Source organism: Chiloscyllium plagiosum, chromosome 3 (genome assembly GCF_004010195.1).
Source record: "Chiloscyllium plagiosum isolate BGI_BamShark_2017 chromosome 3, ASM401019v2, whole genome shotgun sequence".
In the NCBI taxonomy this organism is placed as follows: domain Eukaryota; kingdom Metazoa; phylum Chordata; class Chondrichthyes; order Orectolobiformes; family Hemiscylliidae; genus Chiloscyllium; species Chiloscyllium plagiosum.
Window position 1 is genome coordinate 127,239,696 of NC_057712.1, and position 24,398 is coordinate 127,264,093.

At 41.6% G+C, this 24,398-nt stretch overlaps 1 protein-coding gene across 7 annotated transcripts in view; it reads left to right on the top strand.

Moving 5' to 3' along the window:
- Positions 1 to 24,398, top strand: part of LOC122548516 (CSC1-like protein 2) — a 211,408-nt gene that overhangs the window by 147,098 nt on the left and 39,912 nt on the right. For 5 of the 7 annotated variants that reach the window (XM_043687274.1, XM_043687271.1, XM_043687267.1 and 2 more), the window contains 10 exons: positions 1,363 to 1,505; positions 4,726 to 4,797; positions 4,879 to 4,930; positions 10,789 to 10,897; positions 12,617 to 12,687; positions 15,315 to 15,395; positions 15,830 to 15,941; positions 16,424 to 16,557; positions 18,640 to 18,777; positions 22,322 to 22,475. In XM_043687274.1, coding sequence (XP_043543209.1) covers positions 1,363 to 1,505; positions 4,726 to 4,797; positions 4,879 to 4,930; positions 10,789 to 10,897; positions 12,617 to 12,687; positions 15,315 to 15,395; positions 15,830 to 15,941; positions 16,424 to 16,557; positions 18,640 to 18,777; positions 22,322 to 22,475 — 1,066 coding nt within the window. The remainder of the gene's footprint in view (positions 1 to 1,362; positions 1,506 to 4,725; positions 4,798 to 4,878; positions 4,931 to 10,788; positions 10,898 to 12,616; positions 12,688 to 15,314; positions 15,396 to 15,829; positions 15,942 to 16,423; positions 16,558 to 18,639; positions 18,778 to 22,321; positions 22,476 to 24,398) is intronic. The other 2 variants (XM_043687272.1, XM_043687273.1) reach the window with 1 other exon arrangement.

Sequence of the window (24,398 nt, forward strand, 5' to 3'; positions counted from 1 at the left end):
CTTGACACTGACATTTTTTACAAACCCACCGACTCTCACAGCTACCTGGATTACACCTCTTCCCACCCTACCTCCTGCAAAAATGCCATCCCCTATTTCCAATTCCTCCGCCTCCACCGTATCTGCTCCCAGGAGGACCAGTTCCACCACAGAACACACCAGATGGCCTCCTTCTTTAGAGACCTCAATTTCCCTTCCCACGTGGTTAAAGATGCCCTCCAGCACATCTCGTCCACATCCTGCACCTCTGCCCTCAGACCCCACCCCTCCAATCGTAACAAGGACAGAACGCCCCTGGTGCTCACCTTCCACCCTACCAACCTTCGCATAAACCAAATCATCCGCCGACATTTCCGTCACCTCCAAACAGGCCCCACCACCAAGGATATATTTCACTCCCCACCCCTTTCTGCCTTCCGCAAAGACCGTTCCCTTCATGACTACCTGGTCAGGTCCGCGTCCCCCCCATCAACCCACCCTGCCATCCTGGCACCTTCCCCTGCCACCGCAGGAATTGCAAAACCTGCGCCCACACCACCTCCCTCACCTCCATCCAAGGCCCCAAAGGAGCCTTCCACATCCATCAAAGTTTTACCTGCACATCCACCAATATCATTTATTGTATCCATTGCTCCCGATGCGGTCTCCTTTACATTGGGGAGACTGGACGCCTCCTAGCAGAGCGCTTTAGGGAACATCTCTGGGACACCCGCACCAATCAACCGCACCGCCCTGTGGCCCAACATTCCAACTCCCCCTCCCACTCAGCCGAGGACATGGAGGTCCTAGGCCTCCTTCGCCGCTCCCTCTCCACCGACGCCTGGAGGAAGAGCTCCTCATCTTCTGCCTCGGAACACTTCAACCCCAGGGCGTCAATGTGGACTTCACCAGTTTCCTCGTTTCCCCTTACCCCACCTCACCCCAGCTCCAAACTTCCAGCTCAGCACTGTCCCCATGACTTGTCTTATTTGCCTATCTTCCTTTCCACTTATCCACTCTACCCTCCTTCCTGACCTATCACCTTCATCCCCTCCCCCACTCACCTATTGTACTGTCTGCTACTTTCTCCCCACCACCACCCTCCTCTCATTTATCTTTCCACCCTTCAGACACTCTGCCTGTATTCCTGATAAAGGGCTTTTGCCCGCAACGTCAATTTTACTGCTCCTCGGATGCTGCCTGAACTGCTGTGCTTTTCCAGCACCACTCTAATCTAACCTTCAACTTCCCTGGTATTCTCTCCCGAAATATTCGGGACTATGCCAATCACTGTAGTCCGATGACCCCATTCCAAACAGTGAAAGTGTATTGATTTCAACTCTGGAAAAACCCATCATCTATGTGCTTTTCTACTTGGTTCAGGGATGAAGAGATCAGAGAGAAATGTGGTGAGGATGCCGTCCATTACTTGTCCTTCCAGCGTCACATCATTGGACTCCTCGTCGTCATTGGCGTTCTGTCTGTGGGTATAGTGTTACCCGTAAACTTCTCAGGAGATCTGCTTGGTGAGCTTTGCACCTCAGGGATTGAAACTTGCTGAATGTTACCTTATTAACAAAATTATTTAAAATGTTCTATAATATTGTGTTATCAATATATTGCTTTTTAAGTTGATAGTTTCTGGAATAGACATATTGTGAGATGTAACAGTAACAACAGAAAAATCGTATCCAAAACTATGTAAGCAACATTTGGCCCTTGACTTATAAAAATGAAAAAATATGACTGTGTGGTGAGGTGCTAGTTGGAGACTAAGCAAACTCCTTACAAGTATTTCATAACATTCTTTACAGACCAGAGGTGAGAGGACGATTGAGGTGAGCAGCTAGTCTGGCTGACTCCACCTGTCAGTGTAATTTGTGTATTTTTCTCCCTGGATCTTGTTCTCTCACTCTTGTTTTGGAGCAGTGGCCTGCTTGTCCCCTCAGTTGAGCTAATGTTGATCTGTGCATCACATGAATACATTGCAGAAGTATGGCTTGGCATCAGATGGTCAACACACAGCAGTAGTCTCACTCTCGTGATACCTAATACTCTTGGACCCTCTAACAACTTAGCCAAATTTGATCCTTTTTATAGTTAAATAAATGCCCTGAACAGATGTACACATACAGTCTTCTGTCCAAGAATGATAAATATTTGTGATTTGGAGATGCCGGTGTTGGACTGGGGTGTACAGAGTTAAAAATCACACAACACCAGTTTATAGTCCAACAGGTTTAATTGGAAGCACACGAGCTTTCGGAGCGACGCTCCTTCATCAGGTGATAGTGGAGGGCTCGATCGTAACACTGAATTTATAGCAAACATTTGCAGTGTGATGTAACTGAAATTATACATTGTCTGTTAAGCCTTTCATCTGTTAGATGACAGTGATAGTTTCACTTCTTTCATGTGTAAATCACAAAACCTTTTTTTTAAAGTTGCATTCTCTGGTTAGCTGGTAACAATGGTGATAGCTAGACACCAGTTAACAGCTAACCCGAGAATGCAACTTTTTAAAAAAAAGGTTTTGTGATTTACACATGAAAGAAGTGAAACTATCACTGATATCTAACAGATGAAAGGCTTAACAGACAATCAATTCTTCAATGTATAATTTCAGTTACATCACACTGCAAATTTTTGCTATAAATTCAGTGTTACGATCGAGCCCTCCACTATCACCTGATGAAGGAGCGTTGCTCCGAAAGCTAGTGCTTCCAATTAAACCTGTTGGACTATAACCTGGTGTTGTGATTTTTAACTTTGTACAAATATTTGGATCTTTTCCTGTCCACATTGGTTCCCTATTATCTTGTTTTAAAAGCACTGGTCTAACCAGAGGATGTGGCAACTGTCTGTTGTCTACTGTTCAGTATAACAGGCTAATGCTCATGTCGAATGCTGCTTGGTCTGTTAGCATGGTGTAACAGATGAGCATTATTTATATATAATATCTCTTGAGAATGTGTATCTCTTGTTAAGTAAGCAAAGTGTAACAAGAATGAAATCTGTTTGTGAAGTGGTGCATAATTGGTTACTGTGGTTCTTTTACAAATAATTTAGATCTTGCATACAATGAATATCCTGAATAGTTGAGACCCAACCACAGATTCTTGTGACGTGCCTGATAAGCTCACTTCAGTTTGACTACATACTTGCTATCCTTATTCAGCTTGGTGGTTGAATACAGAATAACTAGCCAAGTTAATAATTTGCCTTCAAGACCTTGAGCTTTAATCTTGGGAGATGATGGTCACTGGACTATAATTCAGCAGCCTTGGCTACTGTTCTAAAAGCTGTGATTCAGGTGCTACCAGAGCAGCTAGTGGAGTTCATTAAATAATGCTCATCTGTTACACCATGCTAACAGACCAAGCAACACTCAACATGGGCATTAGCCTGTTGTACTAAACAGTAGGCAGCATATACAGTTGCCATTATCCTCTGGTTGCACCAGTGCTTTCTGTGGTAAATATGTTGGTAACTCATTGCTAAGCTGCTCATGTAAATTCCTGACTAAAAGTACCCAAGAAAACAGTTTACAAAACCTCCACCTTTTATGCCAACCCCAAATGACTGCAAGGGAGGGGAAATAACATTGATTCAACAGTGGTGCAAAGAGTAGCATCCAAGAAGGGAAATTTTCTCCAACTAATGATTACCCATCTCATTCTGGGGAAATTTGAAGTAAGGTCTTGAGCATGGCGCCATAAAACAAATAGGCAGCAGGTTAATGCGACCAGTTGTACAAGGTGGCTAGACTGTAAGCTTAGAGATTTAAATAATGGTGTTATCTGACAAAGATGCTCAGTATTCCACACAGCCTGTTAGATTTAATTACAGATGAGTCAAAACTATAATGTCCTATGGTTCTGTATGTTCTCTCCAAACAAAATAAAGAGAACCCAATCCAAGGTGGAGAAAGGAGGAAACATTTATTGATGTTGAACTGTATGTGTATGTCCAGTTTCAAAATCAACCCCCCCCTTCCCCCCACCACCAATCAAAACAAAACCAAGTATTTTTAAGTAAAGGATGGACCGTTCATCTTGTGTTAACATGATCGCTTGAACCAGGAAATCTGTTGGTCTTATTATTGTAACCAGCAATATTTTTTGCCATTTTTTTCTCAAACTCCTTGAAGTTATCTTGTGAAAAGGAAGGCAAATGATAGCAGACTTTGGTTGTACTGAATTGAGATGAGTGATTGAGACTGAATCCTTTTACTTTAGTTGGTTTTTGTCTAGAAAGCCAGATCTGATCAAGGATGAGATGGTGGACTTGGTTTTGAAAGGTATGGTTTATTCCAGGCCAAGACCACTTGGGACCATTAAAATTGTATTCTCTACTAGGGTCTGTAAAGCTGAGTCCAAATTAGTTAATTAACTAGCACTCATTTTTTTTTTAAAGCAAGGAATTAAGAGTTTCGTGATTCAGTTTGTTGACCGTGGTCTGTTGTTTTCCATGGCAGCTCTGTGTTGTCCATAGTGGAGATCAGGGGCTTGGTGTGAGCCATAATCTGCCAAGATACCAGTATATGGATCAGACTAAATCCCAAACGCAAATACAGATAATTAAATTCTTAAGAAAATATTGCATAAAATACTGCAAATGCCTGTCAGCATTGTTTGTGAGGACACTGAAGACTTTAATGTTTTGGGTATCGACTTTTTCAGAGTTGATGAATGTCAGGATGTTATTTTGTGACAGGCAGACTCTAACTATTAACTTGTATTTCAGATGATGCCAGCCCTGCTTATTCTTCAGCATCTTCGATTCTGCTAGATCTAATTAATATTTCATCCCTTCTGGGTATGTGCAGGGAATTTGCATGCCTGAATACAGGTATTGATTTGCAATAGTAAATTAACATTCTCTCTCTCTCTCTTTCAGAAAATAATGCATTTAGCTTTGGCCGGACAACTATAGCAAACCTGAATTCTGGGTATGTAATTTAAATCTAAATAATAGTTCCAGTGGATCCTAGAATATGTTGTAGCTTGAAGAACAACAGTGTGATGCCAGTGCTTAGGGTAAAACACTCTCTATAATATATAGTTTATAAAAAGTGTTCTTCTACCTCAATCTGCCCTTGGCCTGTCCCTCTCCTTCCCTCCTTTTACTCCTTTTCCTAAAAGTAATGGATAGTACTAGGGTTCAGTTATATGGCTGTCCTGAAGTGTCTGTTAGCAAGAGCCACTCAAATGTGAAGTTTTTGCTGGGCTGTTTAATTACACATTCGAATCTGATGTTTTGCCCAGGAGCTTTGTCATTACATGTTTCCAACAGTAGCTAATAAATAGTGTTTGGTAGCAGATGCCTCGACTTGCTGTTTTTCTCCTCCACTACTACTTCTCTGCCACCTTCCTCTTCTCACTTCGAGACCTAAGGATGTTGAGGTGTCTTTAATGTCCCAGCATTGTCCTGTCTGAGATCAATGAACGTGTGTCTTTTCAGCATTTTGTTGAGTAATGGTATTACGGAATGGAGGTCAGCAGTGCTCTGAAAAGTAGTGCTTCCAAATAAACTTGTTGTACTATAGCCTGGCATTGTGCGATTTTTAACTTTATCCTCCCCAGTCTAACACCGGCACCTCCAATCAGAGCAGAGGTCAACACCCCTCTGATAATTAAAACCGAAAAAATCTAGAGAGGACCACCTCACCTTGTAATCTGATAAAACAAAATGTGACAAGATCTCTTATCCCTTATTTGTAATAAAGGAGTGGTTAAATGAAATGCAATCCTTTTAACCACTCCATAATTAACAAGTATCAACAATTTATTTATCTAATTCTAACAGTGAACAAATTAACAGAATTCCTAACAAACTGAACAATTACTCCCTAACTGAATTAAATTCTATTGCTATGCTAGTTCAATAACCCAGGTCCCATTTCTAAAAATCCAATTAAAAAGAAAACAATAAATTTAAACTTAGTCTCTCAAAGTTCATGAGGAATGGCTCATCCGGAATGCTTCTCTTCCTCTCCGCTGTTCTGCTGTCGGGGATGCTTTCTCTAATTTTTCTATGCTAGGCACCTCTCTCTGTCGAATTCTTCCATCCGAAATTCATTTTGTCATTTTCTGGTGTCAAGAATATCAACTAAATGTGCCTTGTACCTTTTTATAGATAGTGCTTTTGAGAGGGGTTGCTTGTGAGAACCTGGTATTTCTTTCTCAGGTGACAGTTCGCGCTCTCACATTTGGCTTTCTCATCTAATTTTCAAATGCCCACATCTTATACCTGGGATTGCATGTTAATTTATTTTCAATCTGATTGGTTCAACATAGTCGAAACCAACAGATTTGAATTTCATCAATCCTTAATCTCAGAGTGCCTCTTTAAATTAATTGGCTGAATTTAAACTTTTGTCTGGCTAAAAGTGCTGAATGGCCCTGATAACTGAAAAGTCTTTTGATACGCTTATTTTAGTTTTGGGGCTCTCTGCACAATGCTTGCAAATTTTCAAGCACAGACAACGCACAAACTCTTAAAGCAACCATGCACTGTTTTTTGAATCATTTTACAATTTTGTCATCTTTACACACCAACTTTGTGCCAGTGGTCAGGTTGTTTTTCTTCCTTTGAATTGTGCTGCTTCAACTGAAATGTATTGATGCGAGGGAAAGACATACCCTCCATAACACTGATGTCTTTTAAAGACATAGTCACATTTGGCCAGTTTTATCTGGAAATCATTGAGAGAAAAAAAAATTCTCTTTTATTTTTGGAAGGTGATCTTTGGACTTAGCCACTTTTAGACTTGTCTCCTAATAACATGATCCAGAAAGGTTGGCGGACCCAACTTTTGTGTGCTCTGCTTCAGAGTCTTGGCTCACCCCTGCCATTCCTGACTGCACTTTTGCAAGCTGATGGCTTCTCTGTACATCGCATGGAGCGCATGCTGTGCTCTGGTGAGGCAAAGGGCGGTTGGCATTTCCTGATCACTACCTGGTCCTCAGACGTAGCGACTCTGGCAAGCCGTTGTTTCCTGCACCTAGAGCACCTTGCAGCAAAATGCCATCCCTACTACCTACCATCACCTCTACCAACCTGACAGCAGTCTACATACCACTCCATGCAGATGTGAAGAATGCCCTAGACGTGATTTACACTGCCACAAGCACTCTGGAGATGAAATTCCCCGAGGCCCTATTCGTTGTGGCCGGTGACTTCAACCAAGGAGGCGCTACAAAAATACGACCAACATATCTCCTGTCCCACTAGAGGACCAATCATTCTGGGCCCCTGCTACATAACCAAAAATGCCTGCCCCTCCATCCCCCACCCACACTTCAGAATTTCAAATCACAGTACTGTGTTCCTCCTCCAACTTAAAGCAAAAGCTGAAAAGGGAGGACCCATCATAAAAGGAAGTACGAAGTTAGTCCGAGGTTTTAGAAGACTCTCTCTGGGACTGCATGGAATTGGTGTACTGGACCATGTTCAAATACTAAACAGAGAAGAGTATGCCACCACAGTCACAGACTTCATGAGCAAATGCGTAGAGCACTGCATGTCAAAGAAGCCAATCCGAGTGCTCCCCAACTGTAAACCTTGGATGAGACAGCTTCCTGAAGAAGGGCTTATACCTGAAACGTCGATTCTTCTGCTCCTTTGATGCTGTCTTTTCCAGCAACACATTTTTCAGAACAGGAAATCCAATCCCTACTGAAGACCTGACATGCCGCATTCAAGTCAGATGACCCAGACCAATACCTCTGCAAAGCCATCAGGGATGCCAAGAGGCAGCACTGGACCAAGTTAGCAGATGCGGGAGTCTGTTTGGTAGGTTTGCGCCTATGGCAAGGCCTAAATGAGAGGCACAATGCTACAAAGCAAGATAGCAGACAGACTCATCCCTTCCTGACTTGCTTAATGCATTCTATGCTTGGTTTGAGCAGCATGCCAGCGACAAGGTGACAACAGCCCCAGACATACCTGTTCCCTCGGTCACCGCTGTAGACATCAGATTGGTCTTCCTGGGAGTCAACCCAAGGAAAGTGACTGGTCTGGATGGAGTCCCTGGCCAAGCACTTAAATCCTGTGTGGACCAGCTGGTGAAGATATTCAACATCTTCAACCTCTCCCTCCTTGAAGTAGGTGGGGGCTACAGCTTGTAGAAGGCCACCGCCATCCACGTATCTAAGAAAAGTCATGCAATGTGCCTTAATGACTACTGTCCAGTGACTCTGACGTCAATACACAGTGCTTCAAGAAGCTGATCAAAGCCCATATTAACTCCACACTCCCAGCCTGTCTCAATTCCCTACAATTTGCTTACAGATGTAACAGGTTGAATGATGCCATATCCCTTGTCCTGCACTCATCCCTGGAACATCTGGATAACAAGGACACCTACGACAGACTCTCAGTGAAAATAGGTAACCACACTACCTTCACAATAACCCTCCACACTGGAGCCCCCTCCCCTCCCCACCCCTAAGGATGTCTCCTCAGCCCTCTACTGTGCTCCCTTGACACCCACGACTGTGTAGCTAAATTCCAAATGAATGCCATCTAAAAGTTTGCTGACAACAGCACTATAGTGGGACGGATATCTAACAGCGATGAGTCAAAATACCGAAGTGAGATAGAAGGCTTGGTGATGTGGTACAATAGGAACAACCTCTCTCTCAACATCGGCAAAACTGAAGAACCAGTCATTGAATTCAGAAAGGAAGGAGGCAAGCATGGCCCATCTACGTCAATGGGACTGAGGTTGAGAGGGTGGAGAACATAAAATTCCACTGAGTGATGATAACAGACAACCTGTGCCTAAGAAACCTCACCAATTTCTACAGATATACCATTGAAAGTGTACTGTCTGGCTGCATAATGGCCTAGTATGGCAACTGCTCTGCCCAGAACTGTAAGAAGCTATAGAAGGTGTGCCCAGTCCAGACCATCGCAGAAGCCAACCTTCCATCCATGGACTCCTGTTTACATGGCTCACTGCTGCAGAAAAGTTGTCAGTCTCATCAAAGACCTATCACACCCCAATAATGCTCTCCTGCAACCTCTACCTCAGGCAGAAGCTTAAACACGTCTGGTTCAGGAACAGCTTCTTCCTAGCCGCTACTAGACTGATGGACACGCTAGCCTCAAATAATGCTGATCTTGCCTAGTGCATGCCCTGTGCAATGTAACCTGTAACCATGTGTCTGCTTGCTTGTTCTGTACATCCTTGCTTACTATGATCTGCCTGTACTGCTCGTAAACAAAGCATTTCACTGTACTTCAGTATATGTGACGACGAACTAATCAAACCACTTGCAGAACAATACCAATGAACTGTATCCCAGCCTTGTTGGTGCTCCATTCCAGCACTGAACAATAAAGTAGCTACACTTGCTCCGACCCACCTACTTTATTTACTACTCATTTAAAGTCATCAAACCTAATACAATGGGGATGGATGAGAATGATCTAACGTGGTAGCTGGAGTCCAGGTTTATCCTGGAAGGGAAATGTAGCCATTTAAATATTGGAGAAGGAAGAGCAGAGCAATTACAGATGGTGGTGTGCTATTTGAAATAAAAGATATCAGTGAATGTAGGCACTCAATAGGTCATCGATGCATGACTCTCCTTTGACCAGAAGACTCAGCAGAATTAGACTATTTCAACTCATTGAGTTTGCTCTTTTGATCATGGCTGATGGATTTTTGCATCCCCCAACCTCCTATCTTTTTCCCGCAAACCTTGACTTACTTCGTACCAATCAAGAACTTATCTATCTCCAGTCTTAAATATACTCAATGACTCAGTCTCCACAGCCTTATGCAGTAATGAGTTTGACAGATTAACCACCCTCTGGCTGAAGAAATTCTTTCTCATCCCTGTTCTAAAGGATTGTCGCTTTGCTCCAAGACTGCACCCTTGAATCCTTATCTGTACTACTAGTGGCGTCATCTTCTCCATGTCCACTCTATCCAGGCCTCTCGGTATTTGATCTCCCTCATCATTCCAAACTCTGAGTTTGGAATTAAAGGAAGCTAAAATATGATGGGTTTTATGCTGTTCACAAAGGGATGGGAAAGATGGTCAGGGTCCCCAAAGCAGCAGAGACTGTTAATGGTGATCAAGAGATGTTGGTATGAGAACTTGCTTGCCGCCATTTCCATCCAAGGCGTGCTGCAATATTCCAACTAAGCCCAAAGTAAGCTGAGGAATTAGCTCCTCATTTTCCACCTTAAGTACTTGAGCATGAGTATCATCATCCATTTCAGTTGCGCTTCTCTCCCTCCACTGCATCAATCCCCTTCATCCCCACCCTGCTCCCACAGCCAAGCCTTTTGATGGCACTCAAAAAAGCAATCCTGTTTTCCATTGTTCACACCTATCATAGCACTTACTCTACATCTCTCCTTACTATTATCACCCTTCCTCAGATTTTTGTCCTGGCCACCCTCACTATCTGTTCCGCTCAGTCCACCTTCTACTTTGGCAGCATAAAAACCGTCATATTTCAGTCAGTCACTTCTGAAGAAAACTGATATTGGACCCTGTTTCCCATCCACAAACATTGGATGGGAAACCTGCTGAATTCCCCCAGCATTTCCTGTTTTTTATTTTAGACCACCAACATCTGCAGTACTTTTTTTATATATATATGAAATATTAGTGAGTGCCACTTAATGTGGAAGTGAGGATTTAGATGAAAAGAAGGTTTGTACTGCTGATCCTCTTGTACAGGAAATAATCAATCTGTAGTTTTATGATATCATCTGTATGCCACTTCTTTCATGTAGGAATGTTTGTTTGAGTCAGCCCACTAACACTCTTCATTTCGAAACAGGAATGACCTGCTATGGCTCCATACGGCTTTCTCTTTCCTTTATCTGCTTCTCACAGTGTACAGTATGAGGAGACATACCTCAAAGATGCACTACCGAGAAGATGACTTGGTAAGTATTGAAATAAAATCTACTTTAATCAGTTTTAGTTTTACAATGAACTTACCTAAGCTATAGTCTCATCCAATAGTTGTCATTATAGTTATTTGACCAGGGAATGGAAATTTCCTTGCTCCATTAGCTGCGAGCATTGAATTTTACAAAAATCCATTCCATGATAGCTGGAATTGGATGCTAAGATCTATAAACTTTCTCCCATTGTGGTCAATATTACTTATCCTGCACTATTCCCAGACTGCATGCTCTGAGATCTGCAAATAGTGCTTTCCAGCTTTAATCTGGAACAATTCACTTTTATTTTGAGTGGCAAACTCCAAATTCGATGATACTTATGCAACAAAAGTGTGAAGTGCAAAATTCTTGACGATGACGATTGAATGTTGAAATGTATGAAATGTTCCGTAAAAAAAATATTCCAAGTGGAAATGTTACAGACTACGTAAGCAGAGGAGCTGAATCCTTGATGAAAATAGACAGTGGTATGACAGGGAACCTTAGCTATGTTTCGTACCCCTCGTGAAAGTGGAAATCAGATTTTAAATTATGCTAGATGTGACCAAACGTTGCGCACTGACGCAGGCAAGAACAGATTTTAGCTCTTTGGTGTTGAATCACAAAAAGTACAAATAACTAGGTGAAGAAATCCTATTACGTCAAACTTGAATGCATTTAACATTTGGTGGGCTAGAGATGTGATTATCCAAGCAACAAGAATATGGGACACATTAATTGAGCCAATATTGGTTTTGTTGGCAGAGGGTTATGGAGGGGAGCTTGGATGGAATATTGGAATTTCATCCTACATGATGGAAGGAGGAAATCGTGGGTAGGGAATGTAGGTTGGGAAGAGTAGTTTCTGAGTGGTGTGAATGGAAATTCTATAAATAGTCTTTGGAAACACAAGTGTGAAGTTTCTTTTACAGTGATTTTGTTGGTAGAAGAATAAAACCTACAAGTATGAGGTAGAAGTTTTGGATTGATATACAATCCAGGCCATACGTTGTTGAGGAAAGCTATTTTTCAATAGATGACATGTGTAAATAGGGCTTGGTGTCTAACCCAGCACGCCCACACCTATTAATACTACTTAAAATAAGAAAGCGAAGTTCTTTAGACTCCAGGTATATTGCTGAAGTGAAATATGTTCATGGCTTAAAAATAAAATATCCATTAGCACCAGAAGGCAACAAATAACTGTATCTAAACTGCATGTCCCCCTCCTCTAGCCCTTGTGGAAAAAGTACCTGAGCTGAGTACATTGGGCAAAGGCAATGACAACTTTATATAGCATTTCAAATGTAGCAAATCAGGAAGGTACTTCTTGTGAACCTCAATCAAGTAAAATTTGATACTAAACCACAAACCTATTACCAGGTGGGAAGTTTTTATGGAGCCTTTGAAAGGTGAAGAAAGTTGGAAGTTTAAGTAGTGAATTCTCATTCTAAAACCAAGGCAATGGAGGGCTGGAGAAATAGTCCTTTAAATGTTTCATGCTTTCTTTATTTTAAAAAAAACAGCAATCTAATTAGTTAAAACTAAAGGGAATTTTCCATTGTTGACCATTAGCGATATAGGTGAGTCACTCCAAAGCTATATTGGAGACCAAGTAGATGTGGCTGGAGAAGTAGGCTAACTACTGTTTGAAACTCACTACTATATTGGGTTGAAAAATCTCGCAAATCTTTTTTAAGGTGCATTTTGTTTTTGTAGGTCAAACGCACTTTATTTATAACTGGGTTATCAAAATATGCTGAACCAGAGAAAATAAAACTCCATTTTCAGTAAGTACAATTTCAACAGTCTTACAGTTGATAATATGAATAGTGTTCTTTGAACGGGGGAGCAAAGGAGAGCAACAAGTGCAGTTGTTACCCATTGTCATTGAACCGTTTTAGTGCCATTGCATATGTGAAACATCTTTCTAAGATCATTTCTTGTCTTTTGAGATGACTTTCCCCAAATTGTAATGGCTGTTCTCCAGTATTTTGTTTCAATTCAAATCTCAGAATAAACCTCTTACTAATTGTACATTCTCTAATTTTTAAACTTGTTTCTTGTATTTCAGTTATCATTTAGAATTGAAATGTGACCAAACACTCAGCAATTTAAGTGTGTCATTGTCTGTCTTCTGCACACACAAGTTAACAACCTGATTGCTCCATTGAAATACTCAGGCATATTAAATGCCAAGTCTCCATTGGTATGATTTGGCCAGCTTTCCACATTTGTACAAAGTTAAAAATCTCGCAACACCAGGTTACAGTCCAACAGGTTTATTTGGAACTACTAGCTTTCATTTTTTTACACAGTTCTTGATACATGCCAGCGTTATATTTCATTTACATTGTTGCACTTGTATACATTTTGATCAACTTGCAGTGATTGCACATTGATATGATCTTCAAGATAGAACCATTTGCGTTAAACTTCTGAATCGTATCCATAATATAAATATTAAAACGTAGGACCAATTCCTGGTCACTCCACTTAAACGTTCCCAATTTTCTTCCTTTCTCCCATTCTTAACAAAATGAATGAAATAATACATTTGAGTTTCATCTGTCATGTATCTAGTGCCTAGTGACCTCTTAGATTTAGATCTATTACATGCATATAAAAATATAGTGAGAGGTGTTTTCTCACGTGCAAGATGCAAAGTGTCAGCAAGCTCTGGCGCCATCTTGAAGCACTCAATATAATGCAAGATTTTACTGCAGTAGAGTTCATTTTTCCCTCCTCTTGTTACCACTTCAACCCCAGGGCATCAATGTGGACTTCAACAGCGGCGCCATCTTGAAGCACTCAATATAATGCAAGATTTTACTGCAGTAGAGTTCATTTTTCCCTTCTCTTGTTACCACTTCAACCCCAGGGCATCAATGTGGACTTCAACAGCTGCCTCATTTCCCCTTCCCCCACCTCCTCCTAGTTTCAAACTTCCAGCTCAGCACTGTCCCCATGACTTGTCCGGACTTGTCCGACCTGCCCAGCTCCTTTTCCACCTATCCACTCCACCCTCTCCTCCCTGTCAATTTCAAAGCACCTTGGATGCTGCCTGAACTACTGTGCTCTTCCAGCACCACTAATCCAGAATCCTCTTGTTACCCTCCAATTCTCCTCCTTTTGCTGCTTGTCATCATCTGTGGTCCCTGTAATGGACTCATATCTCTCTAACTGGCTCTGGGGTATTGATTCCAGGCCTGCCCCTGCTGACGCCACCACTCCCACAACCGCCACATCCAAGTTGGAGCCCTGGACCTCATCTCATAACTCCCAGCTTCCACCCCAACACTCCTCTGCTGCATGATGTCCGTGTGTGGCTGAGCCAAATGCTGCCGATCCAACCACTGCCACCATCTTAAAGTTTATAACAACCCTAGCCACTAAAGCTACACTTGCAAAGTGTTCTGTCTTTTGCAAATTTTGAAAATGTCCCTTCTATCCCCAAGTCATTAATGTTTATTAAAAGGCAACAGTTACCCTAGTGCTGAGCCCTGGGATTATCACTGCTGCTCTCCAATTGGTAAAGCAACCATTCACTTTCATTCTGTTTTCTATGGCTTAACCAACTTGTTAATTCTGTGGTACTTCAGGTAGTTAAGCAATCTCTTACTAAGTGCAGCAAGTTCAGACCAACATCGCAGCTTGGGGTTAAATAGTGCAAAGTAACATTCACACCACACTAGTTTATGGGCATTGCCCATCTCCACCAAATCTAACCATCTCCCTTGACATTCAATGGCATTATCATCCCTGAATCCCCTACCATCATTATCTTGGGATTACCTTTGACCAAAACCTGAACTGGACTAGCCACCTAAATTGTGGCCACAAGAACAAGTGGAGGCTAGATTGTATACACCTTTGGGTACACAGTTTTTTTTTTTGTTAACAATCCACAAGGTCCAATACAGGTGTGTGATGGAATCCTTCATTGGTATTAACCCTTATGTCTATGGAGGATTAAAGTAGCTCAGATGGTTTATTTATTTTAATCAATAGTTTAGAATATTTGCAAGACTTGAATCTAAACATGGGTTCAGTTCCCACATCAGAAGCTACCATGAAGGATTGGCCGCCTTAACTTCCCTTCATCTGAGGTGTGGTCACTCCTCTGGTCAAACCATCACCGCCTCTGTGTCTCTAATGAGTGGCAGCCTTTTGGTCTGGTAGTTATATGGCAACTTTATTTTACCTTGTATAGAATATTTGTTATATTTGGGAGTGATTGCAGGGCTAGAATCTAATATAGAATGTGAACTGACTTTATCGCATAAATCAATAAATGAAAGGTAATTCCTCAGTATGGTGAAGTAGTTGTGAAAAGTAAGTTTGAATATTTTCTTACAAGTGTGTGTGAAACCAGAAGCAGTGATATATCAATGTTTGATTTAACTGTACTTTGTAGAGAAGCTTATCCAGACTGCACTGTTTATGAAGCGCGACTCTGCTATAATGTGGCAAAACTGATGCGTCTTGATGCAAACAGGTAAGTACTTTCATTTAAGGACAGTACTTTCATTTCTGTCACGATGATATTTAATAACCTGCTTCACTTTTGTGACAATACAGCAGAGCTTTTTGTTTGTTCTGGTGCTAGCATACACATTACAAATGTAATTCACTTTTTCATAGCTTTCCATGGAGACACTTGTGGCTTTTGGATCACCTGTACAATACTATAGCCTCTACAGAAGTACCGTTGTGTTAGCCACCTCTGCACCCCAACCCCTCAAGGCCTTTTTCCTGTGTCTGCAGAGAAAATTCAATACATTAAGTAATCAATATCCAACTGTCGTGTGCAATGGAGTTTGTGATAATTAAAATTGCTTGTTTTCCCATTTGGAAGAACTGTCTATTCACAGCTTTATCTTTGCTCTTTTTGTTTGTTTCAATGTTTTTATTGTAAATCCTATATTTCAGGCGAAAAGCTGAGCGTAGTCGAAACTACTATTCTAAAGAAGAAACACCTGTTATGATAAACCCTAAGCCCTGCGGTCAGCTGTGCTGTTGTGTTATTAAAGGCTGTGAACAGGTATGGGAGTGATTTTAATTAGAGCTGGTTCACATTTGGTTATTTTTTCACTATTCCTGAAGAAGGGCCTGTGCCCGAAACGTCGAATCTCCTGTTCCCTGGATGCTGCCTGACCTGCTGTGCTGTTCCAGCAATAAAGTTTCAACTTTGATCTCCAGCATCTGCAGACCTCACTTTCTCCTCGATATTTTCACTATCAACCTCAAATAGGTCAGTAGATAATCGGTGTGAAAATCATGTCAGGAAAGTCTTGGACAGCACCTGGATCCCTGACATCAGGTGGCAGTTTACATTTTATAATCTATTTTTCTATTATTAGTGTAGATGAACCATGGATTGGAATAAAGTGCAGAAATTGTTTTTCTTTCTAGTTACAGCTTTAATGTGTAATACTGAAGATAGCAAGCCAACATTTGCCAAAGCGTTTGTGCTTTTTATTTGGTTGGACCTCTTGTAATTGGGAATGGTTTTTCTTACTGCAGGAAAACGCTGTGGAATATTACACTAAATTAGAACAAAAACTGAAGGAGGAGTATATGAAAGAAAAGGAAAAAGTGTATGAGAAGCCGCTTGGTATGGCTTTTGTAACCTTCCAAAATGAAGGTGCAGCAGCCAGGTGAGTCAAGTTTACAAATGAGTGTTGTAGATAAGCCTTTAGAATGTGCCAGTGTTCTTTGGTGTTTGGAAAAATTTGAGAAGTTCAAAAAAGGTAAATGTTAATGAGTGATTATGCTTGATAGTCGGAAATTCAGCCTCAAGGAGAGCCAAACTTTCCGTATCTATCTTGAGTTCCTGAAGAATCTTTCATGTTTTAATCAGGTCACCCCTCATTGTTGTAATTTGAAATGAATGAGTCCAACCTTCTCAACCTCTTTTTATAAGACCGTTCTTCTATGCATCAGCCTAGTGGACCTTCTATATTCTGTCTCGAATAGTGGGCCCAAAACTGTTCATAATATTCTAGCTACAGTCTGACTAGTGCCTTGTATTGATTTAGCAAAAGCTCCCTGCTCTTGGCATCATTGAGGTAGTTCAGTGGCCCCAGTCCATTAGTGTTGAGATGATCTCGTTATTTGTCAGGACTTTGTTCTTCGATCTCTTACTCAAATTTTTACTTTGCAGGAGGCATAGGCGATTGGTACACAAACTGCAAAGTCTCTTCGTTAGTTACCACAGAAGTTGGGGTACTGTGTACAATTTTGGTCACCTGATTTAGTGACCATAATTTAATAAGATTTAACATGATTATACATATGAAAAAGAATGAACAAGAAAATAAGATTCTGATTTGGGGAAGGCCAATTTTAGGAAGACAGGATATGGCTAAAGTGGGCTGGGAGCAGTGGGCAGGAAAATCCACATCAGTCCACTGGTACGCATTCAAAAGAGTCATAGTGTAGGACCAACATGTTCCTGTAAAGGTGAAGAATGGGACTAACTAGTCCAGAGAACTCTTGATGTCAAGGCTCATATAAGACTGAATAAGGGAGTGGAGGGTGGAAAAGCTGATAAGCAGGTCCTGAAGGCTCAAAACAGCTGGTGCTGTAGAACAGATTAGAAAGTGCAGGGAATTTCTTTAAAAAAAGGAATTAGGAGAGCAAAGAAGGAACATAATAAAGCGCTGGTGGTTAACATTAAGGGAAATCCAAAGGTGTTTTGCAAGTAAATTATGGATAGGAGAATAACCAGGAAAACGGTAGGGTGCATTAGGGACTCGAGTGGCAATCTGTACATGCATTTTTATTCATTACAGAGAAGGGCAGTGTTGGCATAGAAATCAGGGAAGGTGGCTTTGGAAAAACTCGAATGAATTAAGATCCAAAGAAACCCTACAACTATATTAAAAGAGTAACTAGGGAGACGATAGTATCCCTTAACAATCAACAAGGTTGTCTGTATGTAGGCCCACTGAAGATGGGTGAGATCCCAAATGAATATTTCTCACTTGTATTTACTGTGGAGAAAAACATGGAAGCAAGGGAACTTGTCGGGAGAATATAGTGATGCCTTGATAAGTCTCCACAATACAGAAGAGAAGGTGCTAGAGGAGAAAAAGGTTGAAAAGCCTAAGGGACAACTTTTCACCAAACAATGGTGCTTGTGTGGAATGAATTGCCAGAGAAAGTGGTTGCAATGTTTACAGTTACATTTTAAAAGACATTTGGACAGGTACATGGAGAGGAAAGACTTTGGCGTGTTACGGGCCAAACACAGGCAAATGGGGTTAGTTTAGTTTAGGAACCTGGTCAGCATGGACCGGTTGGGCTGAAGGATCTGTTTCTGTGCTGCATGATTCTGACTTTAAGTTCATTACCATTCTACCAAAGCAAGGTACTGTGAATTGTATGCAGACTTACCTTGTGTTGTTCCTCAAGTGTATTACTTGCCCATAGAGACTACTTTGCAGACTTGCAATAGGACAACTTCACAGGCACTTCAAAAAAAGTGCAAGGGATTATCCAGTTATAATCATATGGTATACTTGCCTAAACACTATTGAGCTCCTACCACTTGTCCAGTAAGGGATGAAATTGTTGGCTGACCTGAAGCCATACAGTAACTAGAGACCTCAACAATTAAGGGACAGTTTTGTTTAATTTCACACATTGTTGCACATGGGAATTTCCTCTTAAAATGGTGCATTTTCCAACTTAGCATAGAAGACTTACCTTTTGCTCTTATATCTGTTTTCCCACAGAATTCTCAGAGACTTCAATGCGTGCAAGTGTCAGGGCTGTATATTCAGTGCAGAGCCTCTGCGATCTTCGTACAGCGAGTTCCTCCATACTTCATACTGGAGTGTGAGTTATGCCCCTGATCCCCACAATATTTATTGGTAAGTTATTACTTTGTGTTGGTCTCGATAGGAGGTATCCACAAAACCATTGAGGAACTGACGACTATGCTGAGTTGAGATGCAAGAGAAGTTGAAGCCTGGGACAGATCAGCCATGATATCATTGAATTGTGGGGGAAGGCTTGAGGGACCCAATATCCTATTCTTGCTCCTATTTCTTTTATTCTTATGTTCAACTGAGAGTTGTAAATGACATTCGCCAAGTAGTCGATCATTCAGAGATTTGGTAAAACATTATCTCTTAGCCATAATTTGAACTGAAAAGGTTGTATGGAGCCACAGTCAACTGCTGTGACCCATGAGACAGTTGCATGTGACAGAGGATTTTAATTTTGATCTAACAACATTGAAGTCATGTGCAACTTACAGGTGAAATTGGTCATCTTAGCTATAGAACATCTCTTCAGGGTGGTGTCCTGGGCCCAACCATATTCAGCTGCTTCATCAATGACCTTCAATGTTTTCAGAAATGGGATGTTTGGCAATAATTGCACAATGTTCAGTACCATTCAGAACTCCTTGAAACAGAACAGTCCACGTTCAAATGCAACAAGATCTGGACTATCTCCAGCTGTGGGCTGACTAGTGGCAAATAACATGCCACACAATGCCAGGAAATGACCACGTTCAATAAGACAATCTTACCCCTTCCCCTTGACATTCAGTGGCATTTCCATCAACAAATCCCCCACTGTCAAAATCCTGGGTATTATAATCAACCAGAAACTCTACTGATCTTGCCAGGGCACAACAGGATTGAGATAGGCTGGAGACTTGGTCAGAGAAATGGCAGATAGAATTGAATCCAGATAAATGTGAGGTGATGCATTTTGAAAGGTCTAATGCAGGAGGGAAGTAGACAGTAAATAACAGAACCCTTAAAAGCATTGAAGTATAGGTCCACAGTTGAGGCATATATGGCATGCTTGCCTTCATCAGTTGAGGCACAGAGTATAAAAATAGGCAAGTAATGTTGCAACTGTGTGAACTTTAGTAAGGTCACGTTTGGGATACTGCATATAGTTCTGGTTGCCACACCACCAAAAGGTGCAGAAAAGATTTACCAGGATGTTACCTGGTTCGGAGGGTATTGATGATGAGGAATGATTGAAAAAACTCAGTTTGTTTTCACTTGAACACTAGAGGCTGAGGGGCAACCTGACAGAAGTTTAGAAGATTTGAGAAGCATGGATAGTTGGAGTCTTTTTTTCCCCAGGATAGAAATGTAAATTTTTAGGGGCGTTGGTTTAAGATAAAAGGGGAAAGTTTAAGGGAGATATGTGAGGCTTTTTTTTTTTAAATACATGGTGGTTAGTGCCTGGGATGTACTGCCAGAGGAGGAGGTATAAGCAGATAGTATCTTGACAGGCACAAATAGGCAGGGAATAGACATATTTGGACTGCATAGAGTCAAAAAGATTAGAAAGGCTTGTATCGGCAGAGGCTTGGTCTACCAGAGGTAGTTCCTGTGCCATAGTGTTCTGTTCTGTAGGAATACGGTGGCACCACAAGCTAGTTAGAGGCTAGGAATTCTGCAGCAAGTAAGACAGTTCTTGACACCCTGAAGCCTGTCCACCATTTACAAAATAAATCAGCAGTGTAGTGGAATACCCCCCCCCACTTGCCTGGGTGAATGCAGCTCCAACAAAATTCAATAAGCTCAACAATCATCCAGGACAACACAACCACTTGATTGACACCATATCCACAAGCATCCACTCCCCCACTGCTAAAGCTTGGTAACAGCCGTGTGTATGGTCTCCAAGATACACTGCAAACATCTGCCAAAGGTCCTTGGACAGCACCATCCAAACCCATGACTATTTCCATTGAGCAGGACAAGGGCAGCAAATATCTATGAACACCACCCCCTGCAGGTTTCCTTCCAAACCATTCACTGTCCTGGCTCGGAAATATATTGCCATTCCTTCAGTGTCCTCCAAATTCTGGAATTCCCTCCTGAATGGCATAAGGAGTCTACCCTACAGCATGTGGTCTGCAGCAGTTCAAGAAGGCAACACACCGCAACTTTCTCAAGAGACTGGCAATAAATGCTGATCCAGCCAGTGACACTTATGTCCCATGAGAGACTAGAATAGAATAAAAAGCATTAGAGCTGATAATGTAGCCATGACATTTCCACACTCCATGATACAGATTTAAAAGCTGAAGGAAGTTGAAACCACTGGGACTGCTTTCCTAGCGTAATCTCCAAACATTGGAGTGATTTAGAAATCCAAAAGTTAGGAGTAAGCCAGGAGTAGTCTTTTGAGCCTACTTCACCACTCAGTGTGATCATGACTGATCATCCAACTCAGTACCCAGTTCCTGCTTTGTCCCTGGACCTTTTTGACCCCTTTAGCCCCAAGAACAATATCCAACAACTACTTGAAAACATTCAATATTTTGGTCTCGACCACATTTTGTATCAGAGAATTGCACAGGCTCACCAAACTCTGAAGAAATTTTTCCCCCTCTCAATCCTAAATTACTTATCCTGTATTCTTAAGCTGTGACCTCTGATTCTGGACTCCCCACTCATTGGAAACATCCTCCTTGTGTTTACCATGTCTAATCCAGTTAGAGTTCTATGTTTCTGTGAGATCCCCTCATCTTCTAAACTCCAGTGATTCTGGTCCTAACTGATCCAGTCTTTGTCAGTCTTGCCATCCCAGGGATCAGTCTAGTTTTGAAATGTAAGTTGAGCAGGGATTGCCAAATATTATCTTGATCCAAATATTCAGACACTGCTTCCACTATCTTTTGTGCAAGAGTTCCAAAGACTCGTGGCGCTGTAAGAAAACAATTTCTCATCTTCCTCAAATGGGTAATCCCTTTTAATCAGTGGTACCTAATTCTAGGTTCTAGAACATCTTTCCACATCCAGGTATTGGTCTAGTAAATCATCTTCGAACTGTCCCCCAGTGCATTTACATCTTTCCAAAAGTAAGGAGATCATGTTGTAAAGCAGGTAGTGTTTTGTCACAAGATTTATTGGATTCACTTTCATGGTTTATTTTGGTAGGATTTCATTTTGTGACTCCTGTTGTTGGCCCAGCAGGGTAACTAGTCCACCCAGGTCTCAGTAATGTTGGTAAATCTCTGCTGCTCGCTCCTTCAGTTTGCGAGGTTGAACTGGGGAAAGATAAAGTCCATCAGCTTGCTTCACCTGAGTATTTCACTTGGTAAGCCTATGTGTCCTGCAAGACACATGGGTCACTGGTTAGCACTGCTACCTCACATGGCCATGGACCCGGGTTCGATTCCACCATCAGGCAATTGTGCATTCTCCCCTATGTCTGCATGGGTTTCCTCCCAAAGTCTAAAGATGTGCAGGTCAGGTGGATTAGCCATGGGAAATGCAGAATTGCAGGGATAGGTACAGAGGTGGGCCTGGGTAGGGTGCTCTTTGGAGCATCAGTGTGGACTCTACCTGAAAGGCCTACTTCCACAGTATGAAGATCTGTTGAGAGCTAGAATCTTGAGGTACAATGACAGTAAATAGAATCATTTTATTTACACAGGGAGCACTTGTCACTGAGGGGGATTTCATGGTGGCTGCGTTGTTTTGTCATCAACTGTGTCCTTTTTATTCTACTCTTCTTCTTGACCACTCCTGCTATCATCATTACGACAATGGACAAGTTCAATGTTACAAAGCCTGTTGAATATTTAAATGTAAGTTATTTCTTATACATCAAATTTTTTAATGAAAAGTGTTGCTTAGTTTCTGCTATTCCCCACCCCTAACTCTGCATTACAATGTATATGTTCATTCTCTCTCTCTCACGTGCGTGTGCACACACTCATTTATCTATCTTTTGGAAAAATCACAAAAACTAGAGGGAAAGACATATACTAATTTAGGGAGAGGGCTGCCTTCAAGATTAGGAAGAATTTACCCAAATTAGTTTTAAAGAGACAGTGGTCAATGCCATTAATCCGTCCCCACTTCCAGTGATCTGTCTTTGTCACTTGCAGGAACTCTTTCAGTTGCCTTTTGAATGCTTGCATGAAACCACACTCCTTTTACATGGGGCAACATGTTCCATAGTTTAGCAGTCTCTGCAAAATGAATCTCCTCTTGGCTTCTTACCTAATTATAACTAAGGTTATTTACATGGATGGGCCTTAATAGAGTCATATAACACCGAAACAAACCCTTTGGTCCAACTTGTCCATGCTGACTGAGTTCCCCAAGCTAACCTAGTGCCAGTTGCCCACGCATAGCCCATATCCCTCTAAACCTTTCCTATTCATATCCAAATGTCTTTTAAATGTTGTATTGTACCTGTGTTTACCACTTCTGGCTATTTATTCCACAAATGAATCATCCTCTGTCAGGTTCCTTTTTTAAATCTGTCCCCCATCACCTCAAAAAAAAACCCTAGTTTTGATCTCCCCCATCTTAGAGCAATGACCTTTGCCATTCACCTTATTTATGTCCCTCATGACCTTATAAACTTCTATAAGGTCACCCTCAACCTCCTATGCGCCAGTGAGAAGTCCCTATGTATCCAACCTCCTCTTATAACAAAAACCTTCCGGTTCTGTTAACACCTTGGTGAATCTTTTCTGAACCCTCTCCAATTTCCTACAGCAAGGCAACCAGAATTCTCCTCTACTCCAAAAGTGGCCCCTCCAGCATCCTGCACAACATCAATATAATGTGTCAACTCCTATACTCAGTAATCTGAGCAATGAAGGAAAGTGTGCCAAATGCTACCCTAGCCACCTTGTCTACCTGTGACGCAACTTTCATAGAACTCTGTACCTGAACCCCTAAGACACTCTGTTCAACAATACTACCCAGGACCCTACCATTAACTGTACAAGTCCTGTTTGTTTAACTAAAGTACCTTGCATTTATCCAAATCAAATTCCGTCTGCCACTCCTCAGCCCATTGGCCCAATGGATCAAGAGCTCTTTGTAATCTTAAAGATGACCTCCTTCGCCTTTGACTATACCACCAATTTTGATCTCATTCACAAACTTACGAACCATTTCTCTTAAATTTTCATTGTTAATATAAATGACAGACAAAAGTGGACTTAACTCTGGCACTATTTTAAATCCTTTAGTTATCTCCTGAAAGCCCCGAACTTTCCGAGCAAAAAAAAAAGACCCTAATTGTCTAGGCCTGTCATGAAAATTCAGCACACTTTTACACCATCCTTCAATTGAATGGCCACACAGAACCATTGGGGCACTCTGAAACTTTTTCACAGCACTGATATTCAACTACATGAAGAGACTGTACTATCAAGCAAAATATACTTGACTGCTGGAGAAAAGACTTGCTTTAATGGTTGTTGTCTTAGCCTCATCAGGGTAATTTGCAAGACTTCCAATAAAGAAAGGAGAAAGTGAGGTCTGCAGATGCTGGAGATCAGAGCTGAAAATGTGTTGCTGGAAAAGCGCAGCATCCAGGGAACAGGAGAATCGACGTTTCGGGCATAAGCCCTTCTTCAGGAATGAGGAAAGTGTGTCCAGCAGGCTAAGATAAAAGGTAGGGAGGAGGGACTTGGGGGAGGGGCGTCGGAAATGTGATAGGTGGAAAGAGGTCAAGGTGAGGGTGATAGGTCAGACGGGGGTGGGGG